This window comes from Myotis daubentonii, chromosome 4, assembly GCF_963259705.1.
Source record: "Myotis daubentonii chromosome 4, mMyoDau2.1, whole genome shotgun sequence".
Classification (NCBI taxonomy): Eukaryota; Metazoa; Chordata; class Mammalia; order Chiroptera; family Vespertilionidae; genus Myotis; species Myotis daubentonii.
The window spans coordinates 101,554,578-101,574,895 of record NC_081843.1 but is presented as its reverse complement, the minus strand read 5'-3'; the positions used below and the strand labels follow the sequence as shown (position 1 = coordinate 101,574,895).

General features: G+C 49.4%; 1 protein-coding gene across 7 annotated transcripts in view; it reads left to right on the top strand.

The window, feature by feature from the left end:
• The first annotated feature begins 3,087 nt into the window (after positions 1-3,087).
• The window catches only part of TRIO (trio Rho guanine nucleotide exchange factor), a 314,559-nt gene continuing 297,328 nt past the window's right edge, over positions 3,088-20,318 (top strand). For 4 of the 7 annotated variants that reach the window (XM_059694771.1, XM_059694773.1, XM_059694774.1 and 1 more), the window contains exon 1: positions 3,088-3,725. In XM_059694771.1, coding sequence (XP_059550754.1) covers positions 3,569-3,725 — 157 coding nt within the window. In that variant the 5' untranslated portion in view covers positions 3,088-3,568. The remainder of the gene's footprint in view (positions 3,726-20,318) is intronic. The other 3 variants (XM_059694768.1, XM_059694767.1, XM_059694772.1) reach the window with 2 other exon arrangements.

Sequence of the window (20,318 nt, the reverse complement as noted above, 5' to 3'; positions counted from 1 at the left end):
CTCCCACCCCAGAGGACCTTTTCCAGTTGCCATTTCCCAAGTACCACTAATACGGTATTATGAATCTTTCTGCGGCTGCATGATATACAACCTGCCCGCCCCCCCCGGAAGTTTTTATTTTTCAAGTTCTTGACTTTTCTTTACTGTTTTGGTAGCAGTGAGGGCCTCAGCATTTACTGCCTGCAGAGTAGGATTACTATGGGAGGAATGCAAAGCGAAAGCAAGAACTCAGCACTTGACTTCTGAGTTTCAAAATGCTCTTGGAACTCACGGTGGAGGGAATAAGAGAGAAAAAGTTCTGAATACTAAAACTGAGTCTCCTAAGAACACAAAGGCTATGCCCAAAACAATAAATTTGGAAGAAAGCCTGATGAAACGAGAGAGATTTTCTTCTTGCAGGGGGAATAATTCTGCAATGTGGGGGTGAGGCAATGGATAGCATTAGGCCCTGACATGAGTTTCTGAGAAAGGAAGCCTGTGCCCAGGTGGGCTTGAGGGATCAGGGAGCAGAGAGAACTTGGCCTCATCCTCTGGAGTGGGTGGGAAGGGGGACTCAGCAGCCCTGTAAGCAGCTGAATGTTGTGCGGAGTGGTTGAGAATCGCTCTGACTGCCAGCAGACCTGGAGAGGTCAAGCGGTTGGGTGAGGACGACACGCCACAGAGGGCAGCAAGGTATGTCAGGGAGGGGACAGACATGAGCCACACAGCCGCACTGGTGCCAGCATGAGCCCATGATGACCAAGGGCCACGTACAACCTCTCCGTTCCCAGCCCACACTGTGATCTCGCCAATGCCTCCGGGAGCTTGGCTGCAACCTTGGGAAGAAGGCAGGAGGGGAAAGCACTCAACTGACGAAGAAAAGTCCTGGAGACTGAGTCTTTCCTCAACTAGGATTAAGCTTTCTGCCATGAGGAGGAATGGGAGCTGGAGATAAGAAATTACCCAACAGAAAAATAAGGAAAAGAAACATTGTCAGCACACCTGAGCTAATGGCCTGTGAAATTTGGACCTCCTGCATCTTTTTTATTGTGAGATAGCACACAATTAAATAATGTTTAAATACACTTTTTTATTTTATAGATTTAGATTTCCAGGAAAGTTGTGAAAATGGTTCATTCCTATATACCCTACACCCAGTTTCCTCACATTCCTCACAATTAATGAATTGGTATTGGTACATTATTACCAATCAAGGTGCCTACATTATTCAGATTTTCTTAGTTTTTACCGAATTTCCTTTATTGGTTCCCATTATGTTTAGTTGTCATGTTTTCTTGGACTCTTCTTGGCTGTGACAGTTTTTCTGATTTCCTTATTTTTGGTGACCTTGAGAGTTTTGGGGAGTACTGGTTAGGTACTTTATAGAATGTCCCTCATTTGGGATTTGTCTGATGTTTTTCTCATGATGAGACTGGGGTTATGTGCTTGGGGGAAGAGGACCATAGAGGGAGGTGGCATTCTCATGTCATAGGAAGGGTATATACCGTCCACATGACTTATTACTGTTGATGCTAATGTGATGTTGATCGCCTGGCCGAAGTAGTGTTTTGTTAGGTTTCTCCCTAGTAAGGTTATTCCCCACCCCCTTTCCATTTTGTAATTGTTGGAAGTGCAGCCTATAGTGAAGGAGAAGGGAGTTCGATCCCATCTCATTGAGGATGGAGGACCTGCATAAAGGATTCAGAATCCCTCTGCACGGGATATGCGTCTTCTCTCCATTTACTTATTAACTCATTTCTTTATATCAGTATAGACTCATGGATATTTATTTTATACTTTGGGTTATAATCAAGTATTGCTTTCTTTATTTTCTTGCTCAAATTGTTTGAGCTTTGGCCACTGGGAGCTCTTTCAGTTGCCTCCTGTATCCCTTTGACATACCACCTTCCTTGTTTTTGTTATTGGTTAAAAAAAAAAAATCTTGTTTTTTTTGAATACTTCCTTACCTTCAGGCAGAACATGCTCCAGGCTGGTCTTGTATATTTCTTGTCCCAGTCCTAGAACCAGCCGTTTTTCCATGAGGCCTTGCTCCTTTCATTGGAGATCGTGTGAGTGCCAGGCATGCTCATTGCTACTGGAGTGTTATTTCTAAGACCACTTAGCTGACAGAGCAAGGAAATCTATGTATGTATTCTAACCCATGTATATATGCACATCTGTACATCTTTTTACGTATCCATCTGTATCTATATTAAGCTAAACATAAACTCATACTGATGTCTCCAAACTTAATCCACATGGATCACTGAGCTCCCCCCCCCCTTGCTTATCTGTTACCTCCCTCTCCAACAGTGAAAAACCAGGTACACTATTCATTCATTTGTTCATTTTCAGTATACATGTATAGTGGTTTCAGCATCCAATTTTAAAAATATTAATTTTGTTTCTGTCTTTCCTTGTTTTCTGCAACGTTGGATAGTCTAGCCTCTGACAGCAATCCTTTTGATCATTTCTCTTGTAGCCACATCTTTGAGGTTTTATACGTGAATATTTGTCAAGTGCTGGTTTGACTCGGATCTTCCCTAAACCTGGATGTCACCTACCCATTCCCTTTGGTTTCCCCAGTCTCACCACGTTCCCCATTCTCTGCAGTTTGGTGGAGTGAGTCCAGAATCTCATTTTATAGACGAGGAGACTTCCCCTAGGAGTTCAGAGGCTTGCCTCACCCGGGACTGGAGTAGCTAACCTGTTTTCACGATGTCTCTTCATTCATCAACTATTACGGGGCATCTATATATGCCAGTGCCGGCCCTGGCCCGAGTCCCCGCCCCGCCCCGCCGGCGAGATCAGTAATAAACATCTCCGTGCTGGCGGCGCAGGAGCGAGCGCACAACGGGGACACAACGCCAGGCCTGGAAAGGTCCGCCCCACCGGCTCGTCAGCGCGTTCTTGCTCCTTCCGAGGCCCGAGCTGCCGGGAGGAGGACCAGGACTCGGCTGAACGCTCCGGCAGCCACCCGCCTGCTCTCTGGGCGCCGGGCTACCGAGCGGCCCCGCCCCTCCAAGACCCCGCCCACCTCCAGGCCCCGCCTCCCTCCGAGCCCAGCTCGGGCCCCTGACGATGTTTGCCGGAAATTGCCGAAGCCCCTCTTTTTTTCCTTCCTCTCCTTTCCCTGCTCTCCCTTTTCCTTTCACCCGGGTTCCCTCGGCTGTGATTTCCCCCCGCCCCCTCCTTCCTTCCCCATTGGAAATCAAGATGGAGGCTCGCGGCTGCCGCCGGCGCCCGTGATCGCGGAGACCCCGCCGGCCCCGGGCCCAGCCCTTGAGATCGCTTGTCCCCGCGGCGCGCGCCGCTGCCCGAGCTCCTGCCGGCGCCGCCGAGGCTGTGCCCCGCGCCCCCGCCCCGCGGGCAGCTTGCGGCTCCCGGGCGGAGTCCTCGTCTATGTGGGCGCGCTCCTCGGGCCGAGCCGCCGCCGCCGCCGCCCGCCGCCGCCCCGGGGCTAGGCGTCCGCGCGCCGGGCGCGGGCAGCTGGGCGCTCGGCTCCGCCAGGCCCGGCGCGGGGCGGGCGGCGCGTGGCGCTAGGGGCGCGGGGCCCGAGCCGGGCGCGGCCGCGGGCGCCGCCGCAGCCATGAGCGGCAGCAGCGGCGGCGCCGCCGCCCCCGCCGCGTCCTCCGGCCCCGCCGCCACGGCCAGCGCGGCGGGCTCGGGCTGCGGGGGCGGCGCCGGCGAGGGGACCGAGGAGGCGGCCAAGGACCTGGCCGACATCGCGGCCTTCTTCCGATCCGGTGAGTGCAATTGCGGCGCCGCCCGTGCGCTGGCCGACACCGCCGAGAGGCGCGGTTCTGGGACCCGGCGCGCCCCGTGCTCACCCGCACGTCGGGCCCGGCGCTCTCGCCGACCCACTGCGCCCGCACCCGGCTCCCGGACCTGCACCGCGGCGGGTCCCCTGCCCGCGCTGCCCTGCGCGCCGCTCTCGGCCCGGCCACCGCCGACCCGTCCTTCCCCGCGCCCGCCCCTCGGCCCAGGGTGCAGCCTCCCCGGCTCCCGACCCCGGCGGCCGCAGTTCCATGGGTTGGGGCGCCGGCTCTTTGTCTGTCGCGGGAGTGCCGAAGAGGGGGCGGCGGGGAGACGAGGGCGGAGGCTCCAGTCCTGGGGGCCGGACGGGGGCGGCGGGGCCGGGCCCCGGAAAGCGGGCGCCCAGTTGGGCCGGTGTCGGTGGCCGATTTATACCTGGTCCTGCCTCGACCCCCGGGCCAGGCAGGTTTCTTAGCTCGGCCCTCCCGCCTGTCACCTCCCCGGCCTCGGTCCACACTTCTGTGACACGGGGCAGCCGCGGCACCCGCTGCCCGGGGGTTGGAGGGGGGAGGTGGCCGGCCTGGAGGCGGCTGAGCCATTGTCTCCGGGGGCGGCCCGGGAGGGACAGCTGGGAACGTGGTGGCTGTGGGGAGAGGCGCGGGGCGGGAGCTCCCGGGGCGCTGCCTGGGTGGCTAGGAGGTGGAGGCAGCGCCAGGTGTCTCTCCGGCGCGGAGGGGGTGGTCGCGGGAGAGGCGAGCTTTGCGATCCGGTGGAGGCGCGGGGGGCGTGACTGGAGGTCCCCACTAGAGGTCCCTGGGCCCCAAGAGGCCATGCCTCCCCCGGCCCGGTCCAGATCCCGCGCGAGCCGGGCCCACGTCCCCGCGCCCATGCCCGTCTGCTGGCGCGTGCGGGCGGCTGCAGAGGTGCTGGCGGCCGCGGCCGCGGGCCCGGATCCTGGAGCGCAGCGTCCCGCGGGCCCGGCGCGGTGCGGGGAGGGTGCAGCCTCGGGGCTGTAGAGCGGAGGAGGCGAGGAGGCGGGCCGGGTCGGACGGCGTGCGCGGGGCGTGTGCGGGGTGCTTGTGGCGGCCCCTGGGAGGGTGGCGGGCCAGGTAGGCTGGGGGAGCTGCGGGTCATGGGGCGCGTGCGGGGAGGTCGGAGGCTCAGCTTCTCCATATTCTCTTTCAAAATACAGCCCCCAGATTCGGTGAGATCAGTTTGGCAATTCATACTGGTCACAAGAAGCAGTTTGCACCGGGAGGGCGATGGTCGGAGGCACAAGTTAGCAGTGTCCGTAGAGAACCCGGTTGGGTGCTGTCTTCCACTCCACTTCTCGATCTTTGCCAGGCGGGGTTATTTTTGAGTCAGTTTAACAGATTGATTGTGGCGGGGAGTGACATTTGCCGACTCTGCAGTGTCAGCTTGGGGTTAATATACTCCCGGGTGGTGCTCCCTCTTTCCGTGTGAGGTCCCTGCAGAAAGCAAAGGTTTATGAAAACATGAACTCGCAATGAAAGCCTTTCTGTGAGCACCTAGCGCGATTGAGCAGTCCCGTCTCCCTTCCTAATAGCAGAACTGGGTCGTCTTCCCTTCATGCCCTGAAGCTAAAGTCTAGCCTGTCTTCTCTCTTGACGCTACCACCTGTCACAAAATAATAGATTCTGTGCAGAATTCAGCTCCTCAGTTAGAAAGGCTCCGGTGCTCTGCGGATGGAATTTAGGGTGTTTGTGAGACCAGACGTTCTCACCTTTATTATACCTATTAGAAACATTACTCTTATGCTCATAAGCCCCCAAAGACATCAGGGCTGACAGGATGCGCACAGAAAACTTGCTCGGAGTCACTGTGGCGCTCCTCGGGGACTTAGCTGGGGAGAGAAATCTGTTGGGGACCATGCCGAGGCCCATGCTTGCTCCCAAGCCCCTGCTCATGCTCATTTTGGGGCAGAACCAGACAGTGCTGCTCACTGGTTTGCTCTTTTCTTTCATCCTCCAAAAAACGATCTGACAAATCATCTCTTTAGTTGTTTGAGGCGGGATCAGGAGCCAGAGCAGATTATAAATCGGCAGCAGTTGCGCTGTCCTGCCCCAAGGGTAATCCGGAAGGTCTTTTAAAAGTGCTCTCCCCCCTTTGGGCAGCTCCGAATTCCTGACCTAGATCTTGGCTCCAGCATCTAGGGCAGTGATGTCCAGCAGAGGCTAGAGAGGGACCATGCAGGTGGGTTGGTGGGGCTTGGGCGGAGGGGTTTGGACAGTCAGGACAAAGCCAGAGGACCCTGGGTGGGGAGCTCAGCTGGTGGAAGGCTCAGGCAGGGCCCCCTGGGCAGTGTTGATTGCATGTGAATGGCTGAAGGGAGAGGTCAGTCTGTTAGTAAAATGCGACATTCTTCCCTAAGATGTAGAAAGACAGAGACTCTGTAGTCATTGGCAGGGGTGGATGAGTCTAGGTGTGAACATTTCTCCAGGCTGTGTTAAGATTGCCAACGGGACCTAGACATGGTGCTTCTCCTCGTTGCTTTTCATGTCTCAGCCTTAAACTGTTTGCTTGGCCACCTTCTTTTCTTTTCTTCTTCTTATTCCTTATCTGTGCTGCTTTACAATTTATCTTTGTGAACACACATTGAGAACTGGTACCCAGGGTTGGATGAAAGAAGGGGAAATTAGTTCAGTAGGACTTTTAAACAAAGTAGAGTGGCCCTAGCCGGTTTGGGTCAGTGGATAGAGCGTAAGCCTGCAGACCCGAGGGTCCTGGGTTCGATTCTGGTTAAGGCCACCTACCTTGGTTGTAGGCTCCTCCCCGGCCCGGGCCCTAGTTGGGGCTCATGCAAGAGGCAACCAGTCGATGTCCTCTCACATTGATGTTTCTCTCTGTCTTTTCCTCTCTCTTTCACTCTCCAATGGAAAAATATCCTTGGGTGAGGATTAAAACAAAAAACAAAACAAAACAAAAAACGTAGAATGGGCTGCCGTGTGATTTCTCTTGACTGGAAGTGTGGAAGCAGGGGTGTGCCACCTGCCAAGGTTGGGAGTTGGGTGCTGGGGACAGGACTCCTGCCTTGGAAAGGGGTCTGGGAAGAGGGCTCAGGGGCTGTTTCACTCTGTCAGATTCTGTGGGTCCCTCCACGTTTCCGTGGGTAGTTTAGGTCTTCAGGCAATGACTGCCTTTCCCGCCCGCTTTGTGGCACCCAGTGTCCACCTTGCTCAAGGTCTCACCTCATAGCCTGTCATTTCATTCTCCACTCAGGTCCTTGGCTTAGAAACTTCCTATTCATTTGGACAATCCTGGTCCCCCTTGTATATAGATCTGGCACTAGCAGGAAGTTCAATTAGTGTTAAATTGCATTGAGTCAAAAAAATGTGGTTATGGTGTGTTAAAGAGCAGCTGAGATTTTTCCACAAGTGTTCGTGAATTTCAGACCTCACTGTCCTCTTTTGCACAGAGCTCAGCATCAAAAGAGACATAGCCAGCGTCAAAGCATCACAGAGGTGAGCCAGTACAATTTTTTAATTACTTAATTTATTATTACTTTTTATCTAGGCTTTTAGGGAGGTTAAGCGACTTGCTCAGAGTGGAACTCTGGTAGAGGTGGGGGTCAGGGCTGGGCAGCGCCCCTGGCTTCGGTACTCTTTCCGGGATGCCTCTCATGGCAAGGACTTTGCTTACATTAGTTCTCAACCCCACTGGGACCAATCACTTTTATTGCCAATCTATTTTGGGGCTCTGTTCTTGTGGCAATAAATCATTCTTTCAGAGCTCTCTATTTAACCTTGCAAGTGTGTGTGTGTGTGTGTGTGTGTGGCGGCGGGGGGGGGGGGGGCGGCGGGTGCTTACATAAACGCATTATTTTTAACCTGCCTGGCATGTTTTAGGTTGGCATTGAATGAATGTGCAAAGAAAAAGGTTTGCGGTTTTTCCTAAGCATCATGGCCCATCGTGCTGTTTTTCGTTTGTTTGTTTTTTAAATAAAATCTTATTCTGGACTCTTGGCAGCAGCCCTTCTCTTTCCTATGGGTTATGTGAAGGAAATCAATCTGGTACTTAGGGTGGGAGCCACATGCATACCTTTCCATGTTTTGATATGATGACTTCCTCATGGAGCATTTTTTCATATTTACGCTCCCAACACCACGTAAGTAGCAGGCCCCCAAGCTGGTCAGGTTTCCTCTGTGTGTGTTCAGAGCCTGGCAGCTTTGGTCTTTGTGAGCACCAGTAATGATTATTGCATTACCAAGTCCGTCCTTCTTACCCGCAATATTTTGAAAAGGGAATCTGAAGAAAATGTAATTTGATAGTAAGTGTTGGTTTCTCTTTTTCAGTGGCACAGTTTTAGAGGAGAGCAAAGAGATAGCTAAAAAATACTCTTAGAAGTGACTTTCAAGAAATCAAAGAGCAGTAAAACAGTCTTTGACAGAAACTTTTCACTGAGACCTTGTAAACTGACTTATGGACTGTGAGACTGTATCTTTCCTGTTGCAGTTTAACCATCCTAGATTCAAATGAAGATTTCAATGAACACATTTTAACCATTTAAATGATTGACCAAGGTTTAAGCAAAAACAAAGATTCTGTTGAAAATGAAGCATGTGGTTTGAATATGTTCTTCAAATGTATGTTAAAATAGGTGTTTGAGCTCGTCTTTTTAGACCTTCTGAATGCTATGACAAATTTGGGGTTTGTTTTTAACTGAAAATGAAAGATATGTTTGAAGCTGTCATCTAAATCAGCAGTATCTGATAGTATTTATTTTAAGTTTATGTACTTCACTCCCCTACTGAGAAAATAAAATTTTATCTCATATCCTTGGCAGAATTCCAGAGAAAAGTCAAATTCTTAATCAATAGCCACACTTTATGCCTAATAAAATCACTTACGCTGATAGGGATGAATTGTGCTTTACTATAAAAAGCAGTCTTCAACATCCCCCTTCATTCCTCCCCAGTTCTGTAATGAATTGGTTTTTATTTCCTTGAGTGCGTTGCCTTGTCAAAGTTTTGGTAACACCACTGGCAGGAACAGCTGCTCCTCCGTGGACAGTGAAGGGATGCATTGGAGTGAGAATCCTGCTGTTCTGGTGAAGGTAGAGACACGCTCTGATGTCCTTTCTGATTTCCTTCTTCCCCGCGTGTTTAGCTAAGTGGACTCAGGGGACTGGCTGCATTCTTTGTCTTGTGGCTGGAGATGCTGTCTTTCACATCTTCTCCATGCTCCCCAGCCCTGCCTAAGCTGAGGGCAGTGAACAGGATGGGCCTAAGGTTGGAGAAAGGGGTAAGCGGGATTAGGTGGGGCAGGGCACAGTTGTCACTCGTGCCCTACTCTAATATCTGTTGATGAGTGTTCAGCGGAACAGAGAGCAAGGGTGGGAGCAAGGACCTGGTGTCTTCTCAGTGTCCCTTGGCTGGTGATGGTTCAGCTGGAATCATCTGGAATTCCTATTGCTGTACCGCTGCACCGAGAGCAAAGAAGCAAAAAGGAGAAGAGAGGCAGGAATGAGACGAGGTCCTGCAGGGCATTGCTTTCCGTGGCCTTTCCCTCTGCTCGCTCCCTTCCCTCCTGTGCCCCCTGTGCCCACCGTGGAGGTGCTGCCCCTCAGGGCCTTTGCCTGCTTGCTCATCGAGGTGCCCAGCCCCTACCAGGCCCTGAGTTTCCGCCACCTCTGCCAGTTTATAAAGAGGAAACAGACATCTGGCTCAAGTTTCCAGTGTAGTCTCCCAAACTTCTGACATTATTAAGCCTTACATTCAGACAGACATTCTCGTTTATGGGAAATCATGTTCTCACGTTTAATGATTAGCGGGTGCATAAGTACTCCTTTTCACTTCTCATTCACTAATGGAAACACTGCATTTGCTTACTGAATCGTCGTTACCGAATTTCCTCTTTTGTATTCCCTCTCCACGTAAGGAAGCCCCTTGAAACCCAAATTATGAATCACCTGCCCTCTGGGAAAGGTTATATGACGGGGCAAGAGAGTGAAAGGCACAGACTCTTAACCAAGAGGCCCAGGGTGCTGAGCTGGAGGAGGGGGTTTCTTCATAGTGACAGAATATTTGGTCCAGTGCCAGGTGTGCTGTGCAAAGATGTAACCTCATTTTGTTGAAAAATATACTTGAGTTTATAGCTTACTGTTTTGATGAACCACATATCCACTCCTGTGTGGTTGGGAAAGATTGTGAAGAATCCATAGAACAAATCTTATATTTTGGAAGGATCACCCTACTTGAGCTTTATCTTAAATGAGTACATTTTTAGCAGTTACATGGACGGAGAGCTTTATTGAAAACGTCAAAACGTCAGTCAACACAAAGAATAGACTCCAGGTCTAGGATACTTTGGGTTAGTGGTGTCCCTGTGAGTTACTCAGGCGCATGGTCCTGTTATGGACAGTGATGGAGTGCACTTGGTTTCTCGTTAGGAGGGGTTTCTGCAGGGTTTGGGCAGCCATGTGGACCCTTCAGTTCCAGGAAAAAGGTCCTTTCCTGTCCTACTGCTGGGAAGGGCTCGGGGTCCTTTCCTTTCTGGTGCTGCTGTTAGCATTGAAAGAGTGTAGTGTGAACAGAGAGAGAAACTTGTATCCACTCACTGCTGAGTGAAGGTAGGCAGTCTCCAAAGCCTCACACTGTGTGATTCCACACAGGTGACATTCTCAGAAAGAGACCTGCAGTGAGAGGCCAGGCTGGTCGGTTGCCAGGAGTTAGGGGTGGTGAGGGTGTGAACACCCAGGGGCAGTATGAGGGGCACTTGGGGAGATGATGGAGCTGTTTTTTATTTTTTATTTTATTATACTGGTTGTGGTGATTATAGGTCTCAAGATTCATAGAACTTTACACCTCCCACCCCAAAGATCCAGTTTTATTGTATGTTAATTAAAACATAACATTAAAAAAGTCTAAGAACAAACTGGGAGTAAATATTTACTAAAAATCATACAAAGAAATAAAAAAGGGCTTTCTTGCTCTAGCAGGTTTGACTCAATGGTTGGACCCCAAAGAATCCCAGGTTTGATTCTGGTCAAGGGCATGTACCTTGATTGCAGGCTCTATCCCCAGTCCCTATTGGGGTGCATGGCGGAGGCAACCTATTGAAGTGCCTCTCTTCGATGGGTTGCCTCCCCGACATTGATGTTTCTCTCTCTCTCTCCCCACCTCCCATCCACTCTCTAATAACCAATGGAAAAAATATCCTCAGGTGAGGATTAACAAAAATAAAAATAAAAATAAAAATAAAAATAAAAGGGCTTCCTCAAATCAATAAGACAATGCAAAAGAGAAATAGGCACACAGACAATTCAAAGAAGTACAGGTGGCCAACAAGTAAGTATTCAGCCTGACTAGCAACCAAAGAAACACAAATAAAAACCGTGTGATACCAACAGAAACCAGATCCATTGTAAGTCATTTCTCTAGGTAAACAGGAGCAAAACCGAATTATTTTGGAAAGGTTTTCTGTCGATTCAAAAAATAACAAGAGTCACTCAGTCTGCCCTATGTGGGACCAAACTTCCTGTAATTTCTAGGGGTAGGGAAACTTTAAAGATAGTTACAAGGAAATAACTTTTCTTGGGTTCTATAAGAAGCATTAACTTCGGGAATCCGTACAGCATGTAAGTCAAGTCTCCAGACTTCAAAACTATCTTTAGATGTAAACAGTCACCATTTTTCCTCCTTCAGTGTTTCCACTCAGGTGAGTTTTGCTGCTGTCCAGATAGAAAACGATAGGAAAAGAACAGTACATTTAGGATGGTCTGCAGGGTCTCAACATTCCTGGTGTGAAGAAGGAATTTCTAGGGGTAGGTTTCCTTTGGGGGAGTGGGGTTGTTCCTGCATTAACATCTCTGTGAGTATCTATTTGTCCTCTGCACTTGGACCTTCAGATGTATACTTGACTTTGCAGCTACCTGTTTCCCAGTATTGATGGTTAATGAACGAATTTATAAACTGTTAGCTCCCTCACTTAACATTCATAACCATAAAATAAAGGTAGTCTTGAACTTGAGAAAAACACAACTCAAATTTACAAGTATAATCCTTGAATATTTTTAGAGTAGGGGCCCAGTGTATGAATTCGTGCACCTTGAAAGGAACTGGGGCCAAGAGGCTGCGGTAGGCACAGGGGTGGGTCTCAGCCCATCCTCCACGCCCCCGCCTGGCCTCTCCCGCTGCGGCCTCTGGTCCCCTGTCTGCTGGCAACCGCTGCTCCCATGTGCTGACGGCGCTGGCCCCACTCGCACCCGCTGACAGCGTGGAGCGATTGGGGCCGGCTCCAGCAGCAGGTGCGAGCCATGGCTGCTGCCCCGATTGCCCCTCAGGAGCAGGGGGAGGTGGAGAAGCCCTCGGGTGATCAGGGCTGGCAGCTGCCACTCGCACCCGCTGATGATGCTGAGTGATCGGGACTGGTGCTGGGCACTGGCAGTGGTGCGAGTGGGGCTGGCGCTGGCAGCAGGTGTGAGCGCTGGGTGGGGCCATGGCATGCGGGAGCAAAGAATTTTCAGTAGCCACCAGAGGCTTGCCCAGATGACACTGACTGGCGCCCCGCCTTGGTCTGGTGCCCCTGCTCACCTGCCCCACCATCCCGCAAAGGCCTATGCACGCCATGTTCTGCACATGCCCCTGGTGGTCAGTGCACGTCATAGCGACTGGTTGTTTGGTTGGTTGGTTGTGCCACTGTTCGGTCTATTTGCATATTAGCCTTTTATTATGTAGGATAGTGTTCCTTGCTGTCTCCCCCCACTGCCCCCATGTATGCATAGGTACCTGTATAGATCTCAGAAAAGTCACAAAATACCCCACTTTGGAATTCTGTGGAATGGGTGGTTTCAGTGCAAGATGGAATGAATGAATATATCAGAGACTAATATTTGAAACTTCTTTTAAAGGAGCCATGTCTCCTAGTTTATATGAAGTGACAGTATAAATGACTGCAAGAAGCTTTCAGGCAAAATATTTTACTTTTAAATTGGATATAATGCATATGAAATGTCTGTAAGAGGTTGGTCAAGATAGTATATATAAAAAATCATTTTCCATCTTTTATTTCTTGTGCTTCACTTCCTCTTCTTACACTGATTCCCGTCTTCAAGAATTCCTTTCTTGCTCCTGTTTTCAATCCCACTGCTGCACTCCTAGGCAGTTTGGATTCTGAAAGTTGTACGTTTCCTTACTTGTGTTAACTCTCGTTCTGCATAACAGGTGCTAGGATCCGCAGGAAAAACATATAAGTTTTATTAGTGTTTGGATAACTTTATCAGTTTAACTTTCAAATGATAAGGGCCAGAAAGTACACTTCCTCTATTATTTATTCTGAACTGGGAAACAATAGTTTGATTAGCATGTTGTTATAAATATTTCTACCTAACTAGTCCCACACAATAAAATCTCTAAAGTCGAAATTGTTCAATATCTTGGCATCCAAATAACTGGATCATTAGTCTCAGGCTAATAGCTGTTTCTTGTTCGTAGGTAGCTTTTTTTCTTTTTTTTAAATTCATAATGATGAGAAATTCTTTCCATCCCTCATTGCCCTGACTAGTACCGCAGCGATGCTGGATGGCATGCAGGGGCCCATTACTAGCTCAAATAAACGCACTGCGTAGAGGCAGAGTACACTTCACACTTGAATGCTAGAGATTTCACCTCCCTCTGCATTTTGCTGCTCTTGTCCTCTCCGGAGCCTTGAGAACGGTGCGGATGCGACGACGGTTTCCAGGCCATACCTTTTCTTCTGTGACAGTTCAGTGCAGATGCCCCCTGATAGGCTGCCTGTGCAGGGCCAGCTTCTCCTGGGAGGGGCTTTATGGGAGAGTGGTTCCCTTTCAGTGGTTTGTTAGCTGGTCTGCGTACCTCTGTCTTTCCCACTATTGAACTGCAGTGCTGAGAAGCAAAATCTGCAGGACTCATGGTCAGGCATGTCTCTCCTCTGAAGGCATTGTGTTTTAGGACCTGCCTCACAGCTCTGCTGGTTGCCTAACTCAGTGAAGGGTTCAGCCTGTACGTGAGATGGGACCTGTCCCTGGAACCAAATGAAACCTCTGACTGTAACCGTATGCAGGATTCACAGGGGATCACTAAGTTTCCTGTGACAGTTTGCAGGGTGGACACGGGGCTATTTTTGATGGGCAGCCTTGCAGTGGCCAGCTGGTCTCGCATGCTCTCCGGACTCCTGTGAGAGGCCAGGACCCGGTCACCAGGGGTCAGAGAGCTCCTTTGGAATTATGCTGCAGAAGAGAGTAAATTAAGTGCATCCAGAAAGCAGTAACCCCTTGTGAGGTCATAGGATGGCATATCAAATATGTTTATTTTCTCCGAATGCCATTAATACCAATTCTGCCCTCTAAGGAAACCTGATCAAGCCTGTTTTAACTCTTACCCCTGCCAGTGCCACCACTGGCTACCGTCTGAGTGCCTGTGACCCTAGATGATGTGCAGGCGTTTCATATGCGTTTCCTCCTATAGAATCAAGTCCCCGCTTCCAGCAGGGGTCACACTGCTGTGAATTAGGCTGAAGAGCTCAGCCTCTGATAGGCAGAAGGACCTGCCCAGGCCGCACTGTTGTGAGGGCCAGAGTGGAATTTAAACCCATGGCTGCCCGACCGCAGAGCGCCCATGCCCTCCCTTCCCTCCCGGAGGGAGAGGGGGAATGACCCTCAGCATCCCACGGGCTCCTGCGCTGTAATTTTCAAATCTTAAAAGTGGACGGGTATCTCTCTGTGTGTGGAGGAGCGAAGCTGTAATTTACAAGTCGCACACCAAACAGAAGTTGAGTGGAAGATTCCAGGGTGCAGCAGCCTTTTTCTCATGTTGGTCCAGGCCCTATAATTTCGTTTCTATGCCTTTCCTCTTTTCAACTAATTAAAACTGATGTTCCTTTTTACCAAAATAGCCCTGGTAACCCCAGCTCTCTATTTGAGGCTTGTGGCTGGGTGAACTTTCCCGGCACCCCACGCCCCACTCTCTAGAGGAGTCCTGGAGGGAGTGTGGGTGCCGCCTCCCTGGCTGTGCAGGGGCTGCAGCGCTGGATAGGCAGCCTCCGTGGCCGCAGGGTTGGGGTGGGAAATTTGGGGAGGATGGGCGGGAGGGGCCAGGCAGGGAGGGAAGTTTTTCAGCCTGCGCTGTGTGTGACACATTTATAAGGATTGCCAGGACTTCCTTTCTCACTTAGGAAGGGAAGGGGGGGGGGGTGTGGCGGGGGGTGGCTGGAGGCTGCTAAGCTGCTCTTTCGGGGACAGTTTTATAAGGTGGGTGTGGTCGCTCCAGGTTCTCTCTTTATAGCTGTTTTGTTGCAGCCACTCATTTCTTTGCTGTTGTTCATAGAAACGTTGATGACGGTGTGTGGCCATGGGAAATGGGGTTCGTTTCACTGTCCTCTTCAGTGAGATACCTTGGACATGTGTCCTAGGCTTTTCCTGTAGTGGGGTGCATTTTCGTCAGTCATAGCTCGTCCGGCCCCCCTCTCCACGGGCGCCTGATTTATGGGATGCTGGCGCAGGCTTATGCCCATCTGGACCACCCAGCATCATTCCACACTGCGAACATGGCCTGCTCACGTCCACCTTGGACTTCTAATATTTCAGTCAGAGCACGATTGGACCTGGGAGTATCATGACCATGCTCTAAGCAGCCTAGCCACCAGGCCAGGGCAGTTATCTTTGATTTTAAACTGTAAAGGAGGCACAAAACTCTAATTCATATCAGCTGAGAATAACTGAGATTTCACAGTATTACGTTTGGCTGTTGCATTGATTCAGGTCTTCATTGTTGATTAGGTAGTTTGCTTGTGTGTGTGTGTGTGGGCGGGGGGAGGTAAGTTTGTTTTGAGAAGTCACAACTCATGGTCAAAGAAGTGGGAACTCAGACTCAGATTCCCCAGTTGTTACTGTTTCACCACAGTGGTGACAACCTCCCCTCCCCCCATATACTGGCATGCATACACACACGTACATGTGTACATATATGTGTGTAGTATATATGGTTTACATACTGTTTTGTGTCTGAACCATTTGGGAGTAAGTTGCAGAGGTGATGGTGCCCTTAGATCTAAATGGTGGCTTGATAATATTTTCTAGGAGCAAGGGCATTCATTCTCGGTCAATAATGATCCAAATCAGGAAATTAATTTTGGTACGATATTATTATCTAAATCTACTGAATTAGCTACAGCTTTACCAGTTGTTCCAGAAACATCTATTTTGGCATTTGATATGGGTGGTCCAGGATTGTGTTTAGGACCAGTATTGCCTTTAGTTGCTGTCTCTGGTTTTCTTTAATTTGGAACATTTTCCCAGTCTGTCAGTGTTGGTACGTTAATATTTTTGAAGATTACAGTCAGTTCTTTTGAAGATCATCCCTCAGTGTGGGTTGGGTTATTCCTCACGGTGAGATTCAGGCTGTGCATTTCCGCCAGAGGGCTTCGTCCTCCCCCGACACCCTGTCGGGACCCAGCTGTCCCACGTGGGATGGTCACTTCAGTCATTTGGTTCAGGTGGTGACGACCAGGTTTCTCCTGTGGTTTCCCCCTGTAATTAGTTGGCGTTTTGTGAGGAGAAAATTTGAGACTATGTTTCCTGACTTTTATTTGCTGGATGTAGAATCCATTGATGATTTTTGCCTGAATCAGTGATGACTCTGACGATGTGACTGTTCTAACTTCATCATTTCTTCTGTGTTTTGCTGGCTTTCTACCATAAGGAAGAGCTTTTCCGTGTGCCCCATGTGCTTACTGTTACATCCCTATGGATTCTTCTTTTACTCAATGGGCTATGATTCTTTGCTAATATTATTTGGTTTGATGTTCAAATTGTCCAGGCTTGAGCCAGGGGGAGTCCTTTCAGTCGCACTCCTTTATCTTTTGTGACCTGTCCCCATCATTTTTTGAATTCTCACCCGAGGATATTTTTTCCATTGATTTTTCAGAGTGGAAGGGAGTGGGGAGAGGAGAGAAAGAAGAGAGATAAACATCGCTGTGAGAGAGACACATTGATTGGTTGCCTCCTGTCACCCCCTCCCTGACAAGGTTGGGGATCAAACCTGCAACGCAGGTACATGCCCTTGACTAGGAAGTGAGCCCACGGCCCTTTGGTACGTGGGGCAGGTGCTCTAACCACTGAGCCATGTCAGTCGGGGTCCTATTATTTTTTGAGAACTTTCTTATTTTCTGACACATAAGATGTTTTAGGCTTATGCTGCACTTTCCTTGTTCTAGCCCTGGAATTAGCCATTTCTCCAAGGAGCCCTGGTTCATTAGCACAGCACAGCATTTAGAAACACTGTGTGAGCTCATGCTACAGAGGTGTCATTGTTTCTAGAACCTCTCAGTGGACAGAGCTAGGGAGTGTGACGTGTGTATATACACATGTGTACATTTGTATGCCTTTATGTATTTATAATCAAACCCATGAGCTTATACTCATGCCTTCAATTCCAACACTACAGGATGCATTTTAGTCTTCCCTTTTCCATATTTGTAATTCACTTTTCTGATGGCGAAGGCTCCCTTTATCCTCAGTATCGTTATGGATTTAATCAATCCTAGTCTATGCAGAAAGTCATTTCAAAATGCTAACCCATACCATTGCGATAAACGAACCTCCCTCTTCCAGTTTCAACTGTTCAGATCGGCAGTTAGTGGTCAGCTTCTGTTCAGCCTAGGGCTGTCAGTTAGTCATCCAAGGAAAACAGATGAGGTAATGCGCCGGACTCCCCGGAGGCGTGTTGGAGAGAAGAGCTGCCAGACTCCATCAGCAGCTCACTTGCTGGTGATGTAGAAGCTCACATTTGAAAAAGGAGGAGTTGCCAAAAGAGAAAGATTAGTTTCTAATAAGTACAAACTTTGTCAAGATGACACCTGTAGTGGGAAAGTTTATCGTGTTCACTGCACGTACTGACTCTGGAAGAGAGGACGAGGAGGCGAGGGCTGAGGTGGTAAGACCGAGTGATGGGGTGAGGGGGTTGGTGTGTGGCGGGACCAGGATGGGTGGGGCTGCCTTTCTCAGGAATCCATCACACTCCGTGGGGAGAGCAGGAGCCGGGCTTGGGTTGGAGTCAGCCGTGAGTCACGGCTGGAGAGACTCTTGCTGCTGCTCATTGACTAAGTGTTTCTTCCCGGAAACCACCTGCAGTGAATTTAACCAGCGGGGTTTGGGGGAAGGATGTGCACCCAGTTCCAGAAGTCATGGAACGGTGGGTGCAGATCTCACGTGACAGAGTGTTTGCTGCTCTGTGTTTGTCTGTGCGAAACGATGACTTAGAACATAGGCCCTTGATTTTGGGAGAACGGCTCAATGCCATAGATCGTGTTCTGTATTTTCCATAAACGTCCTCATGCTTGTTAGACTGTGTTCTGGGAAATTCGTCCTCTAGTTCTAGAAGCCCTTCCTCTGACTAGACATTCGAGCAAGAAAGAAGAGTCAGAATTTTCTTACTCATATTTTAAAGGGGAAAGGCTTCCGTGATATTTGGAAAATTTGCAGAGTAAAAGGTCGGGGGTGGGGGGTGGGGGGAGAGTGGGAAAAACTGCTAAGGGGTCAAGCATTCTGGGGAAATGAACCACATCCAGCACGGCCAGGGCTGACCCTGAGGAGGGGCGGTGAAGGATTAAAGGAAACAAACAAGAGAATACAGTTGGGACCCAGTGAATCACTGTGCCTGGATGAGGACACAGTGACACATCCTGCAAGCTGAAGCTTTATTTTATAGTCAGATCACACAAAGCAAAACAAGGGCAAGATGTTTACAATGTTCTTACGAATTTCAAATCTGCTTTTTTCCTGTTGTTGCCATTCTCTGCTCTCTATCAAGCTTTGTTTTGGCAGCACTTGCTGCACCCTTCGCAGCCCACATCCCTTAGCTACCTAGGACTGCAGGGTCAGACTATAAGGTCAAGCTTACAGCCATAGCCTTTTGGCTATAATTGTGCTGGGATTGATGTTCCCGATTAGCTAGTGGCGATAGTTACACAACCTTGTGAATATATGAAAAACCACTGAATTGTACACTTTAAAAGAGTGAGTTTCACAGTATGTGTTATATGTCAGTCAAAAAAGAAAAAAGGTCATGGCAAAATCGCCAACATACTCCAGATTCTTAAACAGCTTTATTTATTGAGCGCTTACTATACACCAGCTACTAATTTTCATAGCTCCCTGCAAGGAAGATGGGCAGTGACATCCAATGTTACACGCGAGGAAGGGAGTGCAGAGAGGGTTTTTAGAACTTGCTGCAGATCAGTAGCCATTAGGGACAGACGCGAGGATGCCACGTGCACAGAGGGTTTCTCCCCAAAAGGGGTGTCCTGGGTGGAAATGAGACTTTGTCTGCCTCCTGTCCTGCCATGCACATCACGCCAAGGTATTTGACTGCGTTTAGGGAGCTTGAAAGAGGTTGTGGGTAAGATCTCATTGGGGCTCAGTGGCGATCTGATGGTATATTTGGCAATTTCTTAGAAAACTTCGTATTAACTACCTATCCCATGGAAAATTTCAGGGAGTCTCCATCTCAAAGAGAAGAAGACAGACTTTGCTTCCCAATAGGTGGGGCACTGGGGACAGCAAGTGCACCCCTGAGGCGGATGCTACTCTGGTGGGACAGGTGAAGGAGAGGCAACTTGGTGCCGTCCTCCTCCTGAAAGTGCAGATAGTCCTAACGTGAAGTCTCACAGCCAGGGTTGTCCTGCTGGTGTGAGCTCTGTGTTCTGGAACTTTGGAATCAGCTCTGCTCACACGTGACCGAGACCTAGAGTACGAGTTAGACTCTAGGACAGAAACTGTATCGATTTGCATAGAAGCTGTATTGATTTGCATAAAATCACATATGCTCTGTTGCAGGAATTTTCATTGTGCCTGTTTTAGAATCAAGTTGATGCTTCCTACAGAGTATTTTAGCTTCACTGAAAAGGAGACGTCTCAGAAAGAAGAGGAATTTGTGTTTCTTTGAAATGACTTTTGGGAATGGTCCCTGAAAGAAAGGATCCACTGAAGACTTTTGTTCTTTGTAGTACTTTGAAAGCTCCCCCCCCCCCCCCCCGATTATATATTTTAAAAGCACGTAAAGCAGGTTGGGGTTGGTCTGCTGTGGAGCTTGCCTGCAGAGGGACCAGAGGTCTGGCCGAACAAGAGCCTCCCCGCTGGGCGGTGACCTTTTTATGATGCTTGGTCTGTCAGCTTTGTTTCTCGGTTTCAGATGCCCAGCTCAGAATTACGTAGCACTTGAAGTGGTTTTCATCTTCAAAGGACTTTATGGGCATTATTTAATATACATGGCACTGTGTAATGGATGAGCTGTTTACCCTGTGAGCAGCGTCAGTGTGCCAGGTGCTGTACAGCTGGAGAAGACAAAAATAATATCTGGCCAGTGGGAGTGTATATTCTGAAGAGACAAGATGATGAAGCAGATTCTCTCTTTTGGCCTCTTTTACAAATGTGCTGGGAATCATGTAGAAATTAAAATGATAAGAGGTGAGCGGCTAGCTCAAGTCTACCTAATTGAAGTTGTTCTCAAGGTGAAAATAAAATCTGAGATGCTCTCAGAAAGACACAGTGTATTAATCCTCATTTACCGCACATTTATTGATGTGTGTTATATTTTTCCAGCGTCACA